A 22,227-nucleotide genomic window follows, 5' to 3' on the forward strand; every position below is an offset into this window, starting at 1 on the left:
GGCTATGGCACAGATCTCCTTCAACAGATGGATCGAGGAAGAGTCATACGGCATCCACTCAGTTTAGATGATGCCTACACACGGTTTAGTGGTGGACTTGGCAGTGATAGATTACCGGTTGGACTCGATGATCTTAAGGGCTTTTTCCAACCTTAACGGTTCTATGATTCTATGATTCTATGAAGGGGAAAAGCAAAAGATTTCCATGGACTGAACAAAACTGATATCACAATGTAGGGCTAGGCCACCCCGAGAGCACTGCAGCATGCCTCAGGGTCCAGGCGTGAATCCCTCAGAGTGAGCAAGTGGCAAAAGCATACAGGTATGCAGTCGCTGGTCCTTCTGCTCCACATGCCCAACAGGCAGCATTCAAAAGATGGAGATAAGGAAGAATGGTATTTAGGTGCTTGGCATGAGTTTTTTTGAGGGAATTATTTCCTTGTTCCTTTGCTCAAGCAAGCCCAGCGGAGAACTACGAAAGTGATCAGGGGACTGGAGCATCTCCCTTGGGAGGAAAGGCTGACAGACCTGGGTCTGTTCAGCCTGGAGAAGAGAAGGCTGAGGGGGGATCTCATCAATGCCTATAAATATCTGAAGGGCGGGTGTCAGGGGGATGGGGCCAGGCTCTTTTCAGTGGTGCCCAACGCCAGGCCAAGGGGCCACGGGCACAAGCTGGAACACGGGAAGCTCCACCTGAACATGAGGACAAACCCCTTCCCTGTGCGGGTGCCAGAGCAGGGGCACAGGCTGCCCAGAGAGGCTGTGGGGTCCCTTCCCTGGAGACATTCACCCCCCGCCTGGCCGCGGCCCTGTGCCCCTGCTCTGGGGGTGCCTGCTCCAGCAGGGGTGGGACGGGGTGAGCTCCAGAGGTGCCTCCCAACCCCTGCCAGTCTGGGATTCTGTGATCCATCCTCTTGCCACAGACTTGAATATTAAACCTGGACCTGACTCCAGTTTTTCAGAGGTCAGTGCAGTCAGAAGCTCAACACCTGACATGCATTATAAATGCTAATCATCGCAGCTAAGGTTGTATTATTACCAACTCAGTAATGACTGATCAGTTGTTAAACAATGATTGAGCTCATTAAGGAAAGAACATGTATAAATGAGTCATTTCTATGTAACCACCAGAAAGGCAGAACTCTGTACTGCACTTCATGTTGTTCTATTTTAATATATTCTTTTTAAACTCTGCTTTAATTATGTATTTTTGGCATGACATTTTGAAGTTAGTTAAGCCTTTTAACCCAGAAAGTGATTGCATTTTCTTGTTTTTCTTGTTTGCTTATGCTCAACTTCTGTTGATTTCAAAAGGTTCAAACAGCAAGGTCTCTGACTGGAGTTGCGTATTTCATTACAGTTTCAGAAAGAGTAGTAAATCATTGTTCAAGGGGTCAAAAAAACCTCCCAAACCACAACCCAACCCCCTATTAAAGGGTAATCTGTGACTCTCTCTTTCTGCAGAGCATTTCACACTGTGACAGAGCCTGTGCGTGACAGAAAGAGAAGAATGGAGAAGTCCAGGAAAAAATTTACTGATACTGTAGAAAAGGCAATACTTGCTGCTAACACAATGGCTCGTGACGAACTGCTTTTTTCTTACAAGGGGATTCTCTACCCTGCTGTTTTTTGCAGTCCTGAAGTATTCAGAGCCATGGAGTCCCTCGAAGCCAGAAGTGATGATATCATTTTGGCAGGATACCCCAAAACGGGTGAATATAATTTAATTTCTTCATAAAGTTATGTAGTGGCAAATAACTAGGTTTGTGCTAAATATATTTATGTCATATATAATATTATGTAGTATACTAAATATAATATGTATTTAGAATTTTCACAGAATTTTATAGAACTAATTTTGTTCTCAAAAAGCACAACTATGTTAACCATGAAGATTTTATATAGGGAATTTTTCAAATGACTGAGAGGAAGACATCTGATTTTCTTTTCTATAGCATGTAAAAGGTTTTGTTACCTTTACTTTTTATAGTTATGAAGTTAAATGCACAAATTAGAATTAAAATACAGTTCTAACACCAGAAATCGCTAGATCTCCTGATACTGCAGAATCTGCTTTTACATTTGTATTTGTAAAGTTAATATTTTATAATAACTTTCTAAAGTTAATATTTTTACACAGAATGGTGCTTTTGGTACCTTCACATGCTACGCTACATATTCTTTAGTTTATTTCACAAAGGTGTCAAGAATATCTGAAAGCCATAACTATAAAAATTATTTTTGTAACACTTGGAGTGATCACATTGAGTCAAGAGGTTTTTGCTGGCGTTGCTCCTTCTGCCTGAAGGCGCCCTATACTGGCCCATATTGGAGCTACAGGCTTGGATTAGATGGGCCTCGTATCCAGTTTAATGTAGCTGTTTCTCTCCTCCAGCAACTGGATATAGTACAGTACAGTACATAGTCACAGCTGACAGGATTGTAAAGGTTTTGCTTTTTTTTCATGTTTTCATTTTGAAGAACTGCTATGCACCAGAACACGGTTATTAAGGCTGGAGCGACAAAGATGGAGGAACCCAGTGTCCAGAAGTCAGGAAATGGTAGACTAGAGATGGGAGTTCTCTACAGGCTCTTTTATGTTTTGAATAAAGATATAATAAATGTCTAGGGGAAATGTTGTTTTAGAGAATTTTTGCCTGTTGGTAAAGAAAATGAGCACATACAACACAGTTTTCAGATCTGGTTCTGCCCCTGTGTTGAGGTTCTGCAACCCATCTTTCCTCCCAAGACAATCCCATGCAGCACATCAGAAAACATATATAATATACTAGTTTTTGAGGTACAGGTTTATCACCTCAATCCCCCTTATATTTGTCACAGTAAAAATGTATTACATTAATGCATGTTTTCCTATTTGCATATTAGTGGTTTTTCTTTATTAGTTAATTTATAGTATACAAGTTAATTTACGATGTACTCAGCCATTTGAGATGGAGAAATGTAACCTTTTAAAGAGCAAAGGTAGGACCCTGAGAGGCGATTGTCCAGATAGTCAGCTGTGATTGTACCACATGAAAGGAGACCAGGCAACTCACCTGGTAATGCTACCTACCTCTTGGCTTTCTTGGCAAATCCATTTCTCTTTATTCTAAAGGCTTTACAGAAAATCCTGTATTTTTCCCCTTTCAGGCACAAACTGGGTAGGTCAAATCTTAAATGATCTGGTAGCCATATTTGAAAAGAAAACACAGAATAAAGCAAGCAGTGTGAATGCTGAAGAAGTAGAAGAATTCCCCTACCTCGAATTTGGAGACACTGGGAAATATGAGGTGGGCCCAGAGAATATATGAAAGCTGTCAAAATTTTGTGGTTCAAATACTGAATGTGTGGTGTGTGAAATATTCCACAGTTTGATAAGAACTCTCCCACTTCTCTGTGTGTGGCATCTGGTCAGGGTGAATCTCATCTCTGTTGCCAAATGCTGAGGGATAAATGGATACTTCAGAGGGCCTGAGAGGACCATGTACTCATTAGATATGCGAGAACTGCAGAAAGTCAACGTAGCATGTTTTGTATTTAAGAAGAATTTAATGAAATGTCAAATACCGAAATACTGGCTGTTGCCTCTTTCACTAGTTCTTGCTCCTCACCCCTTCTCACTCTCCTTGAGATCCTTCAGCTGTCACATACCCCTGGTCAGAGTCTGCATCTTACCTTTAGGTTTGGTCCCTGTCTAACGGGACATGTTAAATTATTATCACTGAAGAGAATTGGCAATGGATAATCTTCTTCCAAGTGCTTGTTCTCAGGAGCTTTTGAAGATTAGAGCTACTCAGAGCAGTCCACTAAGATGCCAGGATAACAGTCACAAAAAATAAGTACTTCTATCAGCCAATAGCCATTGATAAGTTTAGCAAGATAATATTTTATCATAGCCTGATGAAAAGAATACTTGTACTAACTGAACTGTCTGCTTTCCACCTCCCAATTACTAAAGCGAATGAACAAATTACCTTCTCGAAGAGTTATGTTTACTCATCTCCTTCCTGAAAATCTTCCCAGGTCAATCTTCAAAAATAAAGCCAAGGTGAGTGTTGATTTTACTGTCTTGAAAGCAAACGCTCCAACAGAATCATTTTTTAAAGCCAGTTCTGCCCATTTTCAGAGTCACTCTTATACTTAAGCCTGGGCATTTCTCCATGCCTGTTAAAGCACTACCATTCATTTCACTTAATCTCCGTTCATCCTTATTGACACCTTTGTGTCAGTCTCCACAAGCGAGACGGGGGGTCGGAACAAATCCTCCAGCAGTAAAATGTATTTTGACACAATTTCCCATGGGAGGCATTTTACGGTGGTGTCACAAACGAGGGCTTCAGTGTATCAGGTTTCAGAGATAATTTTTATTTTTGTGATTTTTTTTTCCCCACTACCTAAATGATGAATGATGCTGGTATTGGGCAAAACATGCTTAGAGTCTGCATAATTCGTTTGATTAATCTGTAAAAGATAGTTTAATAATTATAGGCCATCATCTTCACCAGGTACTGAAGCAAAGTGAAATACTTCACCTTCTGAACTTAGAATGAAATTTCTACTTCTGGAAGTGTTATACAAGATACTAGAAATTCCCCAAACTGCAATTGTAGATTATTGTTGCCTTCATACTATAGTCCGTCATGCCTTTCTCTACAAATAAAATATTTTTTTTTTCTAGATATTGTTGCTGATTCGCAATCCAAAAGATGTAGCTACATCTTTTTACCATTTTACAAATAACATGTCTCCTCTTCCCTCCTATGAGACCTGGGATGATTTCTTCACAGCTTTCATGACGAAGAAAAGTATAGTATATTCTTCTGTCTGTGTCAATTATTTAATGCTTTGACTTTGTCTGAAGCCCTTGCTCCACTAGGATTTTTTAGTTTACAGTACAAAAGCAGAGATTAAAGACAGAAAGTTAGAAATTTGAACGGAAGTTTACAGTACTTGCCTTACTGCCCAAGGATAAATCCTTCTCAAAACTGCACTTCCACCAACTGCTTTAACTTGCACAAACAGATATTTTCTCTGGAAGAAGCAGTTCCTCCTTATCTCTACCTTGGATCCCCTTCATCCCTCCTCTCCAATGTCTGTCCTCTCGTGTCCACGCGGACATCTGAATGCCTCCACGTCAAGCTGGACCAGAGGAATGATTTGGACTAAGTCTACTGCATTAAAAAAAGAAAGAAAATAATCCCACTAGCTTAAAATTGCATAAATTCTTCAGCTTGGCACATCACGTGGCCAGCAGAAGGGAGGGTTAAACAGGGTTTTAAACTGGATTAAGGGAGTCTGCGAGACGTTTTGAGTACTGATAGCTCTTTGGTGGACTCACATCTCTCTTGAAATGCTAACAGGTTTTACTGTACCGATTCACAAATGGATTCATGTGCCTGAGACATGTGCACGTGCCAGAACAGCCTGGAGCAAAACCCTGTAATTCCCACAGAGGGTGTAAAGTCTGGCATAGACATGATTAATAATGCCCATGGCTGAGGGATCAGCTTAAGGAGTCAAAATGGGTTGGTTTCATAAGGAGTTTGTCTAATCCTCGTTTATGCTTAATCTTAGAATTCTTTTATTTTATTTAGTGCCCTGGGGATGCTACTTCGAATACCTTTCTGAATGGAACAAATATGCTGCTGATGAAAATGTTATGACAATAACCTATGAAGAGCTAAAAGAGGTGAGGTTAGCAATAGTTACCAATATTTTGTACTTCAAAGACCATTTGTTCCTCATCCAATTAACCATTATATCCATGTAGTGCATTCAAACTGCTTGATGCTGTATGAGGTAGATTCTCGTAAGAGAACGAAAGGTGAAATTCAAACTTAAGTCTTTTTTAAATGTTGTTTGTGAAAATGATTCTCATTTTCTCTTTAGCTGTGGTATAAGCCCAAATCGCTGTAAATCAAAATTCCCAGAAAGTTTTTTTTGGGAGCTTTTACATATTCAACAATGTAGATTTTGCTGAACTGTAAGTCACGTACAATCTTTTGCGATCTATAGGAAGACAGCTCATATCTCCTCTGAAATAAGTATGGAGAAGAGAAACACCAAACTCTATGAATATTCTGTATATGTATCCAGCAGAGAGGTGTAGGGGAGTACAACCACCTCAGGAAGCCATGTAATTTGTTCAAACGTCCTGTGGTGTGTTACTTTCCTCTTTTCAGAACACGGTCCTGGGTGTGAAAAACATAGCTGCTTTCTTTGGGATTTCTGTGACTGAGAAAGAACTTCAGAGCGTGGTAGAGAGGAGCAGCTTCCAGTCAATGAAGACGAACTCGCAGAAGACCCATGGGGCATTTGGCAATATTCTCTTTCGCAAAGGTAGGAAGGTCCAAGAAGTCCAGAGGTGGAAATGTCCCACTGGGCCACCCACCCTTTGCTGCTTTTTTGCACACATATTAGTGCCACAGACTAGTATCAAGCAGGTTATGCTTGATACTGTTATGCTTGAGAAGACTAGTCAAGGAGCACTGGTGAGGAAGAGACCCAGGAAGACTGTGGCAGCAGAGAAGAAATCACACAGAGCAAATCTGAGAGGACCACAGATGACTGGCAGGAAGGAGAAACTGTCATGTATCTGAACTCCTCTCCACCTCTGTGCCAAGTTCTCTGATTCTTCAACCATTAGAGGTTTACCTGAGCAAGGAAAACTGGGCCAAACTCAGCCTGAGTGCCATGGTCACACCTTTTAGGAGAGTGTAGGATCTCCTGAAACGGCCACTGCCACTCTCCTGTTCACACTCACACGTTAGAAGTAAGGCAAGCACGTAAGAATCAGGTACATAGAGAAGGGAAAGCAAGAAGGAACTACTTTTGCAGTGTAGTGCAGGGGACACAGACGTGAGAGGGCCAGCCTGGCTGTCAGAATCTGTTTCTGCATTTTACATTAAAGAAGTTGGTGGATAAAATCTGAAGCTGCCAAGGGAGCAGAAATCCAGCTCTGCCTCCTGCCAGATGATTCTTAATCAAGCCTTTATGATCTTCCACCTTGTCCGTCATAACAGACTGGAGTAGAGAGCTGCAGGGAAGCAGGACTTCAGGCTGCTCTTTTGGACACGGGCACCTGAGCAGGAGCATGTTCTTTTGCATTATAGCAGTTTCACAGACCTGTAGCTCCACTGACTTAACAAAATTCTATCGGTGCAAAAACGAGTGAAGTTTTACCTTGAAAAATGGATCAGCTCCATTTGGCGTACAATGGAATGAGAACGACAGATCTATAGAATAAAAAGAAATAAAATTTATTGTTTTTTCAAGAGTTTCTTTGCTTCTTTGAAGGTTGTATAAGTGACTGGAAGAATCTTTTCAGTGAAGATCAGAATAAGCAAATGGACAAAGCATTTGAAGAACATGTCGGAGGAACTAAACTGGGAACAAAGTTAAAGTACGAAGTGTACTGCAAAGCCTGAAGAGGAATGAAAAGTGGTTAGAGCAAGAGCTTTCCAACACACTCTCAGATCGTCTGAATGCTCTGTACTAGAAAACTAGATCAAATGATCCAAGCACCTTAGAATGACTTAGAATCACGTTGCAGCGGCCTTTACAGTGACAATGGTGAATAGTGGGAGTTTGTCTTAAACGTGAGATCTTTGGCTTGCTTTGGCTACACTCATTTGCTGAATAAGATGGCAACTAACCATATTCAGATAAACTTAACAGCCCTGTTTCAGCAGCTGCCACGTGGAAGAAAACTCCCCTTTTCTCTTTCTAGCCAAATTCGGTCTTTCTAGACTACTTATAATTATTTAGTGTGTAGATTTTTGTTGTCGTTGCAAAAAAGTTTCAAATCAGGGAACATCTTCACAGAAAAGGTCACTAGCAAAAATATCTGACACAACCTTAATTAATGACAAAGGATACCTTCCCCATGACTTCAGCACAAACTGGATCAACGCTAGAGGGAGGAGAATGAAAGGGAGCAGGGATCAGTATTCTTAGGGATTCTACTCTCTCTGAATGCAGGATTTCAGGATGGATTTCAGATCCAGGGTTGGGGTTAACAGGCGAGATCCACTCGGAGGCACTGCTTTCATAGGATCATAGAACAGCCTGCATTGGAAGGGACCTCAAAAGATCATCCGGTCCAACTTTTCATGGGAAAGGGGGCCTAGATGAGATTATTGCATCCTGAAATCCTCTGGCGATAAGGACTCTACTACATCCCTGGGAAAGTTGTTCCAGTGAGCGAGTGTTCTCACTGTAAAGAATTTATTTCTTATACTGAGATGAAATCTCTCATGGTGCAACTTGTACACATTGCTCGTTGTCTTCTCCACGTGGCTTCTTATGAATAGTGACCCTCCGTCCTCCCCTTTAAGTACTGGAGTGCTGTGGTTAGGTCCCCCCTGAGTCTTCTTATCTTTGGGGCTCCCCTTTGGACCCCCTCCTGTCTGTTTGTGTCTTTCTGGAATTGTGACCAGAACTGGACGCAGTCCTCCAGGTGCAGCCTGTGAAGTGCCGAGTTATTTATAACCATGAATAATTGTCTCTTTGTATCACAAAAATCCCAAATATTTTCTTTTTAATATCACATATATTTGCACTTGCTCCACCAAAGACCATGTTTCTAACTGTATAAAGGTTAGTAAAAAGCAAAATCATGAAGTGAATGTCTTTTTCTTGTGTTTGAATACAGTCCTTAATCTATACACCTACGTGCCACTTCTAAGAACCACTTTTATGTTTTCCATGCTCCAGCCATAAAATAGGAAAAGAAAATGTAGCGATCAGAGAAGATGATGTTTCCCACTGTTAATGCCAGTGGAGCGCTCTTGCCACAAAACTAAGCATTCCCTTTGTTCATTCTTGGTTTACATAAAGTTAAGCTTTAACTTAAATTAATATTTAAACACTGAAATAGATTCATTTCCATAACTGGAAATTCTCTGAAACTGAAGATGCCAAAATTTGCTGAAACTGGCTCTTTTGAGAAGATAGGATTGTCAAGGGTGGTTGTGTGAGACATCACTATGCTCAGCTATTTCGTACTGGCATTGGTATTTGGCACTGTGGACACGGCACTCCAGACCTGTCCAGGGACCAACTGCACTTCAGCCACATGTTCTGGAAAAACAGCAAAACAAGGCTCTTTAAATACCGTTGAATTAAACAGGGCGGGGACTAGAAAGCCACATTAAGTCTCTTCTAGATCTGTACTTGTAGGCATCTTGGAATATGGCAGACCAACTTTCCATGTTCTTACTGATCCCGTCTGTGTTAATTCTTGCATTATTTAAATTATCTCCCGACAGTCCAGTTTATGTAACAGGCAAGACTCTACCAAGCCTGACTTCCTTAAGTGATATTTTTTCCCCGATTAGATCCACACCAGATTTTAGAGTCGCATTCCGCATCCTCACTGGCTGAATCCCACTGCAATTTCATGGCAGCTTTTGAATTTTCGGACACGGATACTGCACAACAGCCTCCACTTGCAGTGAGGCTTTCCAGGCACACTGGGCTTTGAGAAATAAATGTGAGTAGCACATTTACTTTAGTTAAGAAGGGGAAATTGTTGATCTTCAAAAACGGCTAGCCTTGCAGCATTTTTGGATGGGACATTATGGAGGTAGTTGTTACTGAGTCTGGGGACAATCTCTGCAAAGACCGGGTGCTACACTGCTCACAGGGAAGCAGAAGCTCTACCGGTAATTCCTCAGATAATAATACTACATCACCACCACTCTACTGAACTAACAAGATTAAAACTAGGTAGAGAACACCTAAACTAAAATAAACAGTAGACATGCCCTTGCTGATCTGATGGAAAACAAGACCACGATGTGCTTTGGAAGTTTATCCTCTCCTGTGTCATGTCAGGGCTATGGGTTCAGTCCCTTTCTGCCTTTACAGTCTCACCCTGAAGGACAGAGCTATTCAAAGCAGTAAAACCTCACGTTCTTTTGCTCCATTAAAGACACTCTGTGGGCCCTTACATTCAGTGGGGTGAGGAGGTGGGAGAGGGGAGGGTGGAAAAGGCAAGCTGCCATGTCAGAAAATGAACTGGGCAAGGAGACTTGATGGATGAGTAACATTTTGAGGAGGTGAAAAGGAAGCAGAGGTGAAGGCAGTGAGAATCAATTCAGAAAAACTTGGGAGTCTTTTTCCAAGGTAAGACATAGCTGACTGACACAATAGCAGTGGCTTCCAAACTTGGTCATTGCTAGATCCTTACCAATTGTCCAAAACCAAAAAACATCTTTCTTTCTGGTCTAGTCTGTTTTTGTTACCTGTGATTTCTGAAATTATATATTTCCACTGAAGAGGATACTTACATTGTATTTCTATTTGCTTTAAAGAGGATGAAGAAACCGGAAAAATCATACTAACCCATCTCCCACTTCATGTCCTTTCCCAAGTACATTTTCCAAAACAAGGCTAAGGTGAATCTTTGGCTAATGCGAATCTTCTGTTTGTGTTTACGGCAAACGCCCCTGCTAACAGCATTTCCATCCACGGCAGGTTTTCATGTAGATGAATTGAGTTTCCCCTGGGGACCGTGTGAGCTGTGCCATAGTTGTAGAGCCTCCCTGCAGGGTCACCTGCTTACCCTGAGACACTCGGCTGCTGGGCAGACAGCCCTGGGACTGGGACTCCCAGCACCCTCCGGACACGCGGTTCCCCTGAGCCTCTCTGGAGAGACAGGGCTGCTCCGAGCCCTCACCTGTGTAGCTCCTGAGCCCCCGGCCAGGCAGCTGTGACAGCATCGAGGGCCCCGCTCATAAGCAGAGGTCAGGGTCCAACGGTTAAAGGACCTGGAGGCATCCATGTCCCCAGTGGCTCCATTGACAGGTTGTTAAATTTAATGTTGAGGTGTTACAGTGGTCTGGCTCCCTCAGGATTCAGGCACCTGGCTCTAGAGGCAGGAGGAAAAATGCTAATTTCTTGATGCTCTTACTCTTTAGTGTTGGCAATTGGGAGGAGTTTTTCTTTGCAACTCAGAGTCAACACATGGACAGAAAACTGAAAACAATAACAAAGCTGGCAGAAGACATAATATATGGACGATGTCTCCAGTTTTTATGAGCAAAACAGCACTGCTAGAGAAAATATTTCCAATAAAATGGTCTATTTTGATGGTTCTGCATTTTGGGAGACCAGAAAAATAATTTTAAATTATTCCTCGTAGGTAACTAAGCAATCTTCCAGGTCTTACAGTTGTGCTTTTGATTTAACACCTCCTCATGTTTAATTAAGATTTTGTATAGGCTTACTAAGTGTCTAACATCCGTTTCTGAAGAAGGAGACAAGGATGTGATGCACAGCAGTGTGGAGCTCTGTGGGTTTGATATATGGGTAGTGAATGAGACCCATATTATATTCAAGGGCATGGAGGAAAGAAAGAGCGAAAAGCCCCTCCACAGGGTAATTCAGCCTTCCGGGATTGCATGTCTCTGTTGGGATGACCTGTGGAGATACCTGTTTCTCCATCTCAGTACTCCTTATCTTCTGAGAAGGCATCAGCCAGAATACCAGCAACTCCCCCATCGCAAACTGAAGTCATACAGGTAGAATTTGATTCACCTTAATACAGAACCTAAGTGTTAGAGCATCACATGAAAATAACCCTCCTTTAGGATTTGGTGAAGTAAAAATCTCAAGTGTGAGTATTTAATCCTGAGCAGTATGGCTTAGGTGGTACCTGTCCTTAGCTCTGGAGACGCCGCCTGAAGTGATGAGGTGTCAGTGACCGACTGCAGAACAGAGCCACCATCTGGAAGGAAGTGGCACCCTTGGTCATGTACCCTTTAGTGGAGTCACTAGCAAGCTTAGCTGGGATCCACTATCCACTGCGTGCTGGTTGTCCAGCGGGCAAATAGCACTGCATTGCTCACCAGTTAAAAATATTCCAGGGAATATCCTTTATAGGTCTTTCTTTGGTTTCATTTAAAATTTCTGAATGCTGTTAATTGTTGCCCCAATAGATTCCTGTTCCTAGTGTCAGCTGCAGCAAGGACTCTATGTCACTACTGCAGGCTCCAGTCCTGTAATTTCAACAGGAGTTAACAGGGTACAGAGTTTAACAGTGACTTTTACCTTAATTCCTCACTGAACACCCTATCCTATTTTTTAATATGTTGCATAAAGATTTTTTTTTTGCATTGTGGAAAGACGGCCTGTATCTCTTTGTTTGAAAAGAGTTTCACAAGGATACAAACGTGAGCAGAAACAGGGAAAGAGTCATCAAAACGGTGGAAAATTCTTCTTCACAGAGTGAAAAGATTCCCCCTGAAGGCATGCTGTTTTCCTACAGAGGTACTTTATACCCTGCTACACTTAGCAGCCCAGAAACTTTGGAAGCTCTAAAACCCTTTGAAACTGGTTGTGATTCTAGCAGGCCATCCTAAAACAGGTGAGTGTTGTTTTCTTCATAAGCAGTCAAGTACACAATGCTGCAATCCAGAAGTTTGTGCCATCATTTAACACAGCAATAATACCTGAGAAATCTTATGGTGGCATCGGACTTCATAGGATCATGAAATTATGAGGTCAAATAATACAACATCCTGCTCAAAGCAGGGGAAACACCTAACCTTCGGTGTCAGGTTTGGTTGCTCAAGGCTTTGTCCAGAAGAGTTTGAAAACTTTGAGGGCGGAGATTCACCACCCACTGGAAATCTATTGCAGTGTTTTCCTGCTATAGTGGTTTCTGGGGGTTTGTTTTCTTTGTTGGTTTGTTCGGGTTTTTACGTCTATGTCGTCAGACATCCCCTTGTTGTGGTTTGTAATATGCCCCTTTTGTCATTTCCGGGCCAATTTTCAGAAGCGTTAGCTCTGTCTTCATTATATCCTCCAGTAGTAGAAGACGGCAGTGTGATTCCCCCATGCCTTATTTTTGTGTTCTCCAGCCTGAGCAAACCAAACCTTTCTATGCATTTAGTTTGCTCCAGGTCCCAGTGATTTCGTGGAAGTTCAGCAGGACTCTCTGCAGACTCTCAGAATCGCTTGTGCTTCAGTGCAGGAACCACGCACAGTATTCAAGTGGTGAATTCACTGGCGCTGGGTAAAGCAGAAGAATCACATCCCTTGATATTCTGACCACTCTTGCTAATACAGGGAGGCATGTTGTACCCTGCTTGCTGCAAGGGCAGTACAGGGAATATATCCTGCTAACAAGAGCAGAACTGCTGTTTCCATAGACGTACTGCATTGCAGAATGCAGGTGACTCCCATGTATCCAAATGGAGGGAAAGACATGAATGCCACCAGGACCCTTGGATAATTTCAGCTCTCTTTCACTACGGGCATTTTAGATGCCTTCATTTTTTTCCCCCATTCACTTTAGAGAAATATCTTAATAGGCCACTTGCAGAAAAAGAGGAATTGTTGATTCTTATCACATCCCCTTTGCGTGCAGCCTGTAGAACTGTGCATGGGCAGACAGGGTTTAAAGGTGTGAAGGTTCACCTACGCATCCCAGAAGGCGTCAGTTGAAAACTGAGACTTGGCTCCTCAAGCCCCGTCCCTTACGCACCAGTTTTGCCAGGTTGCAGACACCAAGACAGGTAAACCTGGTGCAAAGGTGGTGACAGGACCTTCTTGGTCTGGTGGTTTGATTGATGACCCCTTGTGCTGCCACTTATGGAAGCCTAGCTGTGGGCTGGGAGTAAGGTGAAACTGTGCTGGTCATTAAGAGACCGTGAATTGAAGCTGGTCGGGAGGAGGGAACAGAATGGTCCCAAAGACAGCACTGTGGAAGGAGAATAGAAAAAGCCACGGGATGACTCGGCCAGCCCTGTGCTGGGAGCTCCACTGCTCTTCAGTAATTTCCACAGTGAGTAGTGTGAGGTGACCAAAGAGTGCCAGAGCTGGAAAGAGCAATAGAGTTCTGCTTCTGTTTCCACTGAGGTGTGCTTCTGAAGTGAGCAGGGTAGCACTCCACAGTGTCTGGCTGACAGCTCTGTCCCTGTTGGCTTTTGGCGTACTCTTGTTGATTATAGCCCAGTGTCATGGTTTAACCCCAGCTGGCAACTAAGCACCACACAGCTGCTTGCTTCTTCGTCCCTGATGGGGTGGGGGAGAGAAACAGAATGGTAAAAGTGAGAAAACTCATGGGGTGAGATAAAGACAGTTCAATAGGTAAAGCAAAGCTGTGCTCACACAAGCAAAGCACAACAAGGGATTCATTCCCTCCTTCCCACGGGCAGGCGGGGCTCAGCCACCCCCAGGAGAGCAGGGCTCCATCACGGGTCATGGTGACTTGGGAAGGGAAACACCATCACCCCCAGTGTCCCCCTTCCTCCTCCTTCCCCCAGCTCTATGTGCTGAGCACGACGCCATGTGGTGTGGGACACCCTGGGGTCAGCTGGGGTCACTGTCCCGGCTGTGTCCCCCCAGCCCCTTGTGCCCCCCCAGCCCCTCGCGGGTGGGGTGGGCTGAGGGGCAGGAAAGGCCTTGGCTCTGTGCAAGCCCTGCTCAGCAGGAATGAAAACATCCCTGTGTTATCAACATTGTCTTCAGCACATCCCAAACATAGTCCCACACAAGCTAATGTGGAAAAAAAAAACTCCATCCCAGCCAAAACCAGTACACCTACCTGTTAACAGGGTAAGATGCAATATAGAGCTCTCCTTTTATTCCCCGAGTTACAGCCAAAGAGCTCTGTTCAGCCAGGCTGGTCTTCTCTCACATGGGGACCGCCTGCTCCTGCACCTTTAAAATTTCATTCTTTAAAGGAAAGTCCAGCCTTCCTGGACTCCTTTGCCCTTCAGGGCTGCCTCCCAAGGGACTCTGTCAACCAGGCTCCTAAACAGGCCAAAGTCTGCCCTTCGGAACTCCAAGGGAGCAGTTCTGCTGACCCCCCTCCTAACTTCTGCAAGAATCAAAACCTCTTGTTTTGTGATCACTGTGCCCAAGACAGCCTCCAACCATCACCTCACCCACAAGTCCTTCTCTGGTCACAAACAAGAGGTCCAGCAGGGAGCCTTCCCTAGTCGGCTCACTCGCCAGCTGGGTCAGGAAGTTATCGTCTTCCACATGCTCCAGGATCTCCTAGACTCTTTCCTCTCTGCTGTGTTGTGTTTCCAGCAGACATCTGGTAAGCTGAAGTCCCCCATGAGAACAAAGGTTGTGAGACCCCTCCCAGCTGCTTGTAGAATATTCCGCCTGGTTGGGTGGTCTATAACAGATTCCCACCACGATATCTGCCTTGTTTGCCCTCCCCCTGATTCTTGCCCATAAACGCTCAACCCCATCATCATCATGATTAAGCTCTAGAGAATCAAAACACTCCCTAACCTACAGGGCTACCCCACTGCCTCTCCTTCCTTGCCTACCCCTCCCGAAGAGTTTATAGCCACCCATTGCAGCACTCCAGTTTTGTGAGTCATCCCACCGTGTGTACATGATGGCAACTATATCGTAGTTTTCCTGCTGCACAGTGAAGCTATGAAAGAGGAGTCCAAGGAAACCCATGGAAAATTTGGGAATGTCCTCCTTCAGAAGTGTAAGTCTCTGCAAATGGAGAATCTGCCTTCTGAAGTCGTCTTCTGAGTGGGCCTCCTTACTTAGTTGTGAGCTTACTGGGCTGTCTGGGAAAGACAGGTGTGGGTGAGGTCTTTCCTGCGGCATCCTGCTCAACAAGCCTCTGCTGTTAGCAGGATCTGGGGGCTCGTTGTGAGAAGCATACCGGAGTGCCTCAGCTATTCTGCATGAAGGTCCTCGGCCATTGCTTCCATGTTGCCCTGTTTCCCGGGGGCAGCCCTGGTGAGTTAGGCAAGTGAGGTGCGAAGGTGGGTGCCAACACTGGTGTAAGTTATGCCAACAATTATGCAACAAATCTGCTTGGGGCAGGGTGGTTCCTTTTACAGAGGGGTGGTGGTATAGCCTTTGCCTGGCAGTCAAGTGATGAGGCTGATCCTGGATCCAGGCTGCACATGTCAATTCATGGAAGTCCCTGTTGAGACTAATGTGCTAATGGGACAAGAGTTTCCTGAACATCAAGGGAATGCATTTCTCACTGCTATTCTGGCCTTACAGGCATCTTCCTGCTACGTCCTCAGTGAGAGCTGAGGAATAGGCTTAATACGGTTCCTCCCAATGGGCATGTCAGTGGTGGCCCCAGAGATGGTCTCTCGTAGACCCATGCCCTGGGCCAGAGCTCTGGCAGCCCAGCTGCTCCCCATAGCATAAAGAATCTTTGGTTTCTGACTACTCTTTAAAGAGAACCACTTCGTGCTCAACTTGAAATGTTGTTTTCTCAGACAGGAAAGACATAAAATTGTAAGGTCTCATGTAAATATGAAAAGTATTTTAGATATTGTTTGACATTTGAGTTGTAACATCTCAAAGTCCCAACCAGTCTTAAAAGAACTATTAGAAGATGCTTTATGTGATTCATTTTAAATGTGATGTGGCTAAGATTCAACCCACTTATTAGCTGGTGCGGTGGTGAATGATGAGTAAGCTGAGAGAGATGCAGCCTAACTTTCAGCTCAACACGGGAAAGGGCTTCTGGCTTCTAAAACATCATTTCTCAGAGAAATGATAGAAATATGACTTGAAGAGATGAGCTCAGACTCTCCTGCTGGTTAAAAGGCTGAAACTGGTTTTGGCCCTTAGGAGGTAATGTAACGGTTGCACACAAACACTTCTGAAAAGCAGTAAAAACCTTGGATGGGACCTAAATTCGTTTAGTCTGTGAAGACTGTTACTTTTAACGGGTTTCTCCAATTTTTTAAAATTTTCTTTTCAGAAATCAGTCTTTTATGTTTCCTTTTGACTAAGTCATCATTCCAGACTCTTTTGCGTTTGTTTCTGCTGACCCGGTCATCAGTCTTTTCTGATTTGTAATATCTTCTAGTTTCCCAACTGATGTTACCCAACCCTGCTTAAAGGTTTCCCTTCTCCAGACCTCTCGGGCTATGTATGTTTATGGGCATACAGGCTGAAAACCTTGGCTATGATGAAAGAGCCCCTTCCTATGCCTCACAGCAATATTTTTCCTTGCTTGGTTTCTTTTAGTTTTATCTGTAGTCCATGGAATTATCTTCTATTTCTAGTAAAATGTTTATTCTGTATTTGCGTCCTACCCATTCTCTTTAAGAGAATGAAAAAATTATCTTCCAGAAGAACGATATCAACCTCATGTCCTGCTCCACTCGCGCTTTTCCAAAACAAGGCGAAGGGGAATCTTCCTTTTGATTCGATCTGAAACTACTGTTATTAATAGCATTTTCATACAGATTAATTTTCCATTTCCTGCATAAAATGCCTTTTCTGAGATTGTACGTAAGCTTTAGAGGGGCGGTTGTACATTTCCAAATGTGAAGTGATACAGTGCTGCTTGCAGAGAGCGGCCACGTTATCTTGCAGCTGCAACCAGAATGGCTCTGCAGGCTATTGCTGCCTCCAGCTGGTCCTGCCAAAGACAACCGCTCCCTCAAATTTCCTGTGGGAGCTGCTCCCTGGGCTCTTTCATCCCAAATATCCAGACTAGGATCTCTTTAAACTAACTGTGAAAGGACCTTGAGTCACCCAGAGCTTAGGGATGAGCCTACCCGGACCTTTTCTTTACAGCGGACATACCATGATGACCCAGGGAGCTGTCAACTTCTAAAGGCTACATTTAAGTTGAGCTAAATAAGGACAATCAGTGTTTAAAATATGGAAACTCAGTTTCTTCTGAGTGAGAACATAGTAATATAACAGACCTTTTAAGTAAATCTCCTTTCTCCTCACAATTTTTTGTCTCAGTCCAGCAGTATTTTGGGTTGCAGCAGGCTCCACACAGGCTGAATGTGCCTGAGAAATTAGAGCTAGTGGCTGCCCCAAAGGCTAGGCTTACTTCCCTCTTCTGACCGTAGCTGTCTGCTCCTTCTTTCGCATGAGCTCTTGTGCTTGTCTGACACCCCCAGCTTTTTGAAGCAGCGTGAAACGCTCACTTTTGTTGGCAGAGCTGTCAGATTGCCCCAGCTGTCTTGCACAACCTCACCCCCGGTGCCTCTGGGTCTCTAATAAAGAATTTTTCTGTTGCTTCAGAGGCTTGGCTCTGTCATTTTCTGCTATTTTCAGGCATCTCTTAATATCTGCCCTCGCCACAGGCTTCCTGCCTGCTGGGTCATGCACCCACGCTCCAGGCAGCTTTCCCAGCTCAGGGCTCTCCGCGCAGAGCGGAGCAGGCACGGCGAGGCAATCAGGCACCCCGGCCACCCAGGGGGAACAGGGTAGGGGCGACCCCGTGCGCGCAGACAGGCAGCATCCCTCTCCCCCATACCTGGAGAGGGGCAGCAGTGCTGACTGGTCGTAGATATGCCAGAAGTTGTAGCCTTTTAGGCTTGGAGGGAAACCGGATGTGTTTCTGTAACGGGAGTTTTAGACCTAAAACACAGTGGCGATCATTTAAGGTTTATTGTGTTCCCTCTGGTTGTTTTAGTAAGAAACTCGTTATTTGAAAAGTAATTAATTTATACCTTTGCTATCATGAAATGGCTTGCTAGAAAAGGTAAACATTAATTATTTTCCAAATAGACTTGACAATTTTAGCAAATGTTAAGAATATATATTTTCTGACAGCTTTATACCTGGCCAGTCAGTTGAATACTTACTTTTTTGTTTCGTTTTTGGTTTTTGTTTTCAGATAAGATCCAGAACATCAAAGATGCAGTCATCTTTTAGTTCCACTTCTACTTTTACTTCTACTCCCGGGATAAGTACTTCACAGCTTTATGAATGGGAGCGGTACTTTCCATTGTCTGGAAAGATATTCTGATTAATAGTGTGTACAGGTAAAAATAGTTGTAAAAGTATTACTGAAATCATGTGCAACAGGTGGTAATGACCCATTAAGGTCAGTTCAATGATGTTTTAAAACAGAAATGGTCAGGAAATTGCTGTTCCTGAAAGCGAAAATCAAATCATGTATATTTATGCAGTGCAGTTGCTGGATTTTCTTGAAACCTGAAATACCAAAACACAATTTTGGGAAAAAAATGGAACATTTTACATTAAGTTTTCTATCCAGTGGAAAAAAAAAACCTTTTCTTGGAAAACATTTAGGTTGGAGCTCTTACCATATACATTGAAATGTATTTTGAAGGAAGAAAAACCTAGTTTGGATATAACATAATTCTAGTGAAACGATCTTGCACAGGAGGAGTTTTGCCAACTTTGAACAAAAATGTGCTAAAGAAGTTAAACTTCACAACAAAACTTCACAAACAAAAGCACTCTTGTATTAACAGGACTTATGTCCAGTGCTCTCCATAATGATCCCCAGCAGCCAAAAGTATGCATATCTACACACAGGTGTAAATCCTCAGTCTTCCAGCAAAATCAGGACAACTCTTAGAGGTTCATTTTTGTTCCTAAGTTGTCTAGATGATGCTGGCCATGTATGAATAGAGGCAGAGCTCAAAATTACAGAGCTCTTCTTTTCCATGGGTATCGGTAGATGGTGTTAGCATGGAATAGCTCTTAAAATCAGACCAGCTAACGTCATCAGAAAGATACATAAAGATACTTTGGAGGCAAATTTTGCCTAATGTGGCAAATTTTTTTTTTTTTTAAAAAAAAAGGTCCAATATGTTGTGGAATTTAAACTGCCTAAGACTGAACTGAGGCGTTAACTGTAAAATATGTATTCTATAGATGGAACTGGAAACCGCACGGCAGTAACATGAAACGTTGCGCATTTAGCAAAAGTGTTTAACTACTGCTTAAATGCATCCTCTCCCATTGGTCTTACTTCAGGTGGAAAACACCTTCTCAATGCCTTCTTCGAAATGTCTGAAACAGGCCTGTAGGCGATGCCCCGCTGCCATCAGCCAGCCTGCTTCCTTAGCTCAGCATCTCCCCGTTCGCTCATGGGCTCAGTTCCCCGGGGAGCACGCTCTCTGCTCGTGACCCTGTATTCTCCCAGTGCACTCATTCTTACAAATACGGACTCAGAAGATGTGCCAACGAACCTAGCAGAGTTTTCTGGAAGTTATTGGTAATGCAGCGTGTCCCACGTGCACCATTTTGGACGGGCAAAATAGGCTTGCATGAGGAGGAGCCTCTGCCCACCGCTTCCCTGCCTGTTCTGCCTCATGTTCCCTCAGTGGACCTCGGACCCGGAGACTTTTCACAGCAACCCCACTCAGGGAAAACTGTGAGGCCTACGGAAACACTGCTGTAACTCTGCCAAAGGGACAGCCAAAACACAATTCTGTACAAATTCTGGCTCAGAAACCCATGCTGGGAACGAGAGGGGCAGCTGGATTCCCTGGATCCCTTTGACTGATGGAGACTGAAGCAGCTGCGAAGACGACCGGTTTCAAAGCTATGAAAGACAACTCCTCAGAAACCCCAGAACGTTTGGGAATATTTTTTCAGAAAAGGTGAGCTGACAATTTGTAGGCAGCTGTAAAAAAAAATAAATCTATTCTAGTTCTTAGTACTAATAATCTAATCACAATTGTGCTTAGATAACACCGGTTATACAGAAAAATGTGGATGCATTTACAGAATAATAGAGTGTCAATCAGGTTATGCAGGTTCAGCTACCTAAAAGTTAGATATCTAAGTCAGGCTTGTGGTCTGGGTATCCTCCTAAAGGAGAGAGGCAAGTGCTTCCCGTGGGAAGTTCACTACTCTATTGTTGGACCTCTGTCTCGGCGTATTCCCTTCTCGGGGTACCCATTCTTCCCGGAGACCATTTTACCCTCTGAGGAAGTCTCATGCAAGAATGAAACCATTTACTTGTCGCTTATTGAAGAATAAACTATTGGAGGGTTATGTTACTGGAAAATGGGCTGTATTTTTAAAAAATGTTGTGAATCATAGCTTGTCAGCAGAGCAATACTGATCAATTGCTCCTCATGATATTAATCCTAGGTTTTCTCACCACAGCTAAGCAAATGGGTGACCTGCTGATTTCGAGCTCAGCAGAATGAGCTGAAATATTGCAATTTGGTTTACTGATAAATATGACACAAATTTTCTGTGAAGAAAAAAACTCACTTTGATTTTTATATCGTGGTGAGAAATTCCATTAACCCCACAAACGTTATGCTTGCTTTTAGATGTAGGTATATGTGACTTACTGAACATGAAGAAGGATTTAATACCTTGGTCTGAGTTTAAGCAAGAATTAAAGTACACAATTGTACCATTTTTCATCCTGTAAACCACAGCTCAGGTGCTGCTTAACCCCAGTGGTGAAATGACTCCATTTTTGTCCTAAAGGTCTCTAGACACCCCAACTCTGCTTCAAGACATGTCCACGAACTCTTCTGTCTCAACAGGCTCTGAGCCCTGGGGCTCCTTGAAACTACGTACAGTTTGTTTGAACTTCACAGTTAGATCCCATCTTTCCCTCATACTCAGCACTTTTGGAATATGAGGGCTCTTTATGAGCCTCCATCTGGGCCTCTCCAGATGGCAGCAGCTGAAAACGCTAATCACTTTTGCAAACCTCTTGCAAAGCTAGAGCATGAGTGTCGATCCTCCAGAACAGCATTCAGTACAATAAAATACTTGCTAATACTGGTCTGCCTACACAAGCCCGAAAGAACGATCTTGGTTTTACTAAAATTTTATTTTTAGCCTGTCACTTGTAACATGCTTTCTTCACCTCAGAATTACTTGCAGGCCGAATGGCTCCCAACAGCTCTTCTGGTAGTTGCAACCCAGCTCAGAATTCTTGGCATTGGTCTGGGGAGAAATATGCCAACCTGGGAAGCAGGGTCTTCTGGTGGCCTGAGGGGAAACGTTGGCAGGAGGGTAAGGCACTGTTGGGAAGGCATTTGAAAGCTAATGGCATATAAAATAGTGTATATGTGTTGGTTAATGTATCACAACATAATCATCTGTGTTCTCTGCAGAAAGATTCAGGAAAAAAAAAGAAATCCCCATTTCACTTCCCTGAACCTAAGTTTACAGACTTCCCGCAGACACTTAATTTAAAGGCCTCTTAAATCTTTATGGCATTATGAATGCCAGCCTACATTTTACACAGAGATGTGTCTGAGCACAATTTTTCAGCTGCTCCTTGTCTGGCATGCCGGGAGGCGCCGGGCGGTTCCACGCAGGAGTCCCAGTTTCATCCCATTTAAAGATTATCTGACTAATATGCACTTGGGGCAGCATCCTAAGCCCTTTGCTTAGTTACTGGAAAGCGATAAATCTCCCTGATTGGCAAAGGTTGAGTCCGGTTTTAGATGGATTGGATCAACTTTTAGTCTCCATTGGTGCTACAGCAACTGTGTTACTGCTTCAGATGCTGCAGAT

General features: G+C 43.5%; 1 protein-coding gene and 1 long non-coding RNA gene across 2 annotated transcripts; both read left to right on the forward strand.

Annotated features, from left to right (window-relative positions):
• The first annotated feature begins 1,464 nt into the window (after window positions 1–1,464).
• On the forward strand, window positions 1,465–8,622 carry LOC104044750 (sulfotransferase 6B1). The gene is made up of 7 exons (XM_009504624.2): window positions 1,465–1,712; window positions 3,151–3,290; window positions 3,959–4,048; window positions 4,679–4,805; window positions 5,595–5,689; window positions 6,183–6,339; window positions 7,297–8,622. Exons 1-7 carry the CDS (start codon window positions 1,511–1,513, stop codon window positions 7,425–7,427), a joined length of 942 nt encoding a protein of 313 aa, XP_009502919.1. The 5' UTR covers window positions 1,465–1,510; the 3' UTR covers window positions 7,428–8,622.
• A 6,014-nt stretch (window positions 8,623–14,636) lies between these two features.
• LOC135312423 (uncharacterized) lies at window positions 14,637–21,069 on the forward strand. The gene is made up of 2 exons (XR_010371932.1): window positions 14,637–18,743; window positions 19,708–21,069. It is a non-coding gene; the product is annotated as an uncharacterized LOC135312423 (long non-coding RNA).
• Window positions 21,070–22,227: the final 1,158 nt, after the last annotated feature.

Source organism: Phalacrocorax carbo, chromosome 3, assembly GCF_963921805.1.
Source record: "Phalacrocorax carbo chromosome 3, bPhaCar2.1, whole genome shotgun sequence".
Classification (NCBI taxonomy): Eukaryota; Metazoa; Chordata; class Aves; order Suliformes; family Phalacrocoracidae; genus Phalacrocorax; species Phalacrocorax carbo.

Bases quoted from the DNA above. Each gene is read 5' to 3' on its own strand.
- LOC104044750 (XM_009504624.2), top strand. From the start codon at position 1,511: ATGGAGAAGTCCAGGAAAAAATTTACTGATACTGTAGAAAAGGCAATA. The intron at 3,291-3,958 runs GTGGGCCCAGAG...CAATTACTAAAG, and splicing joins GAGACACTGGGAAATATGAG to CGAATGAACAAATTACCTTC. The intron at 6,340-7,296 runs GTAGGAAGGTCC...GCTTCTTTGAAG, and splicing joins CAATATTCTCTTTCGCAAAG to GTTGTATAAGTGACTGGAAG.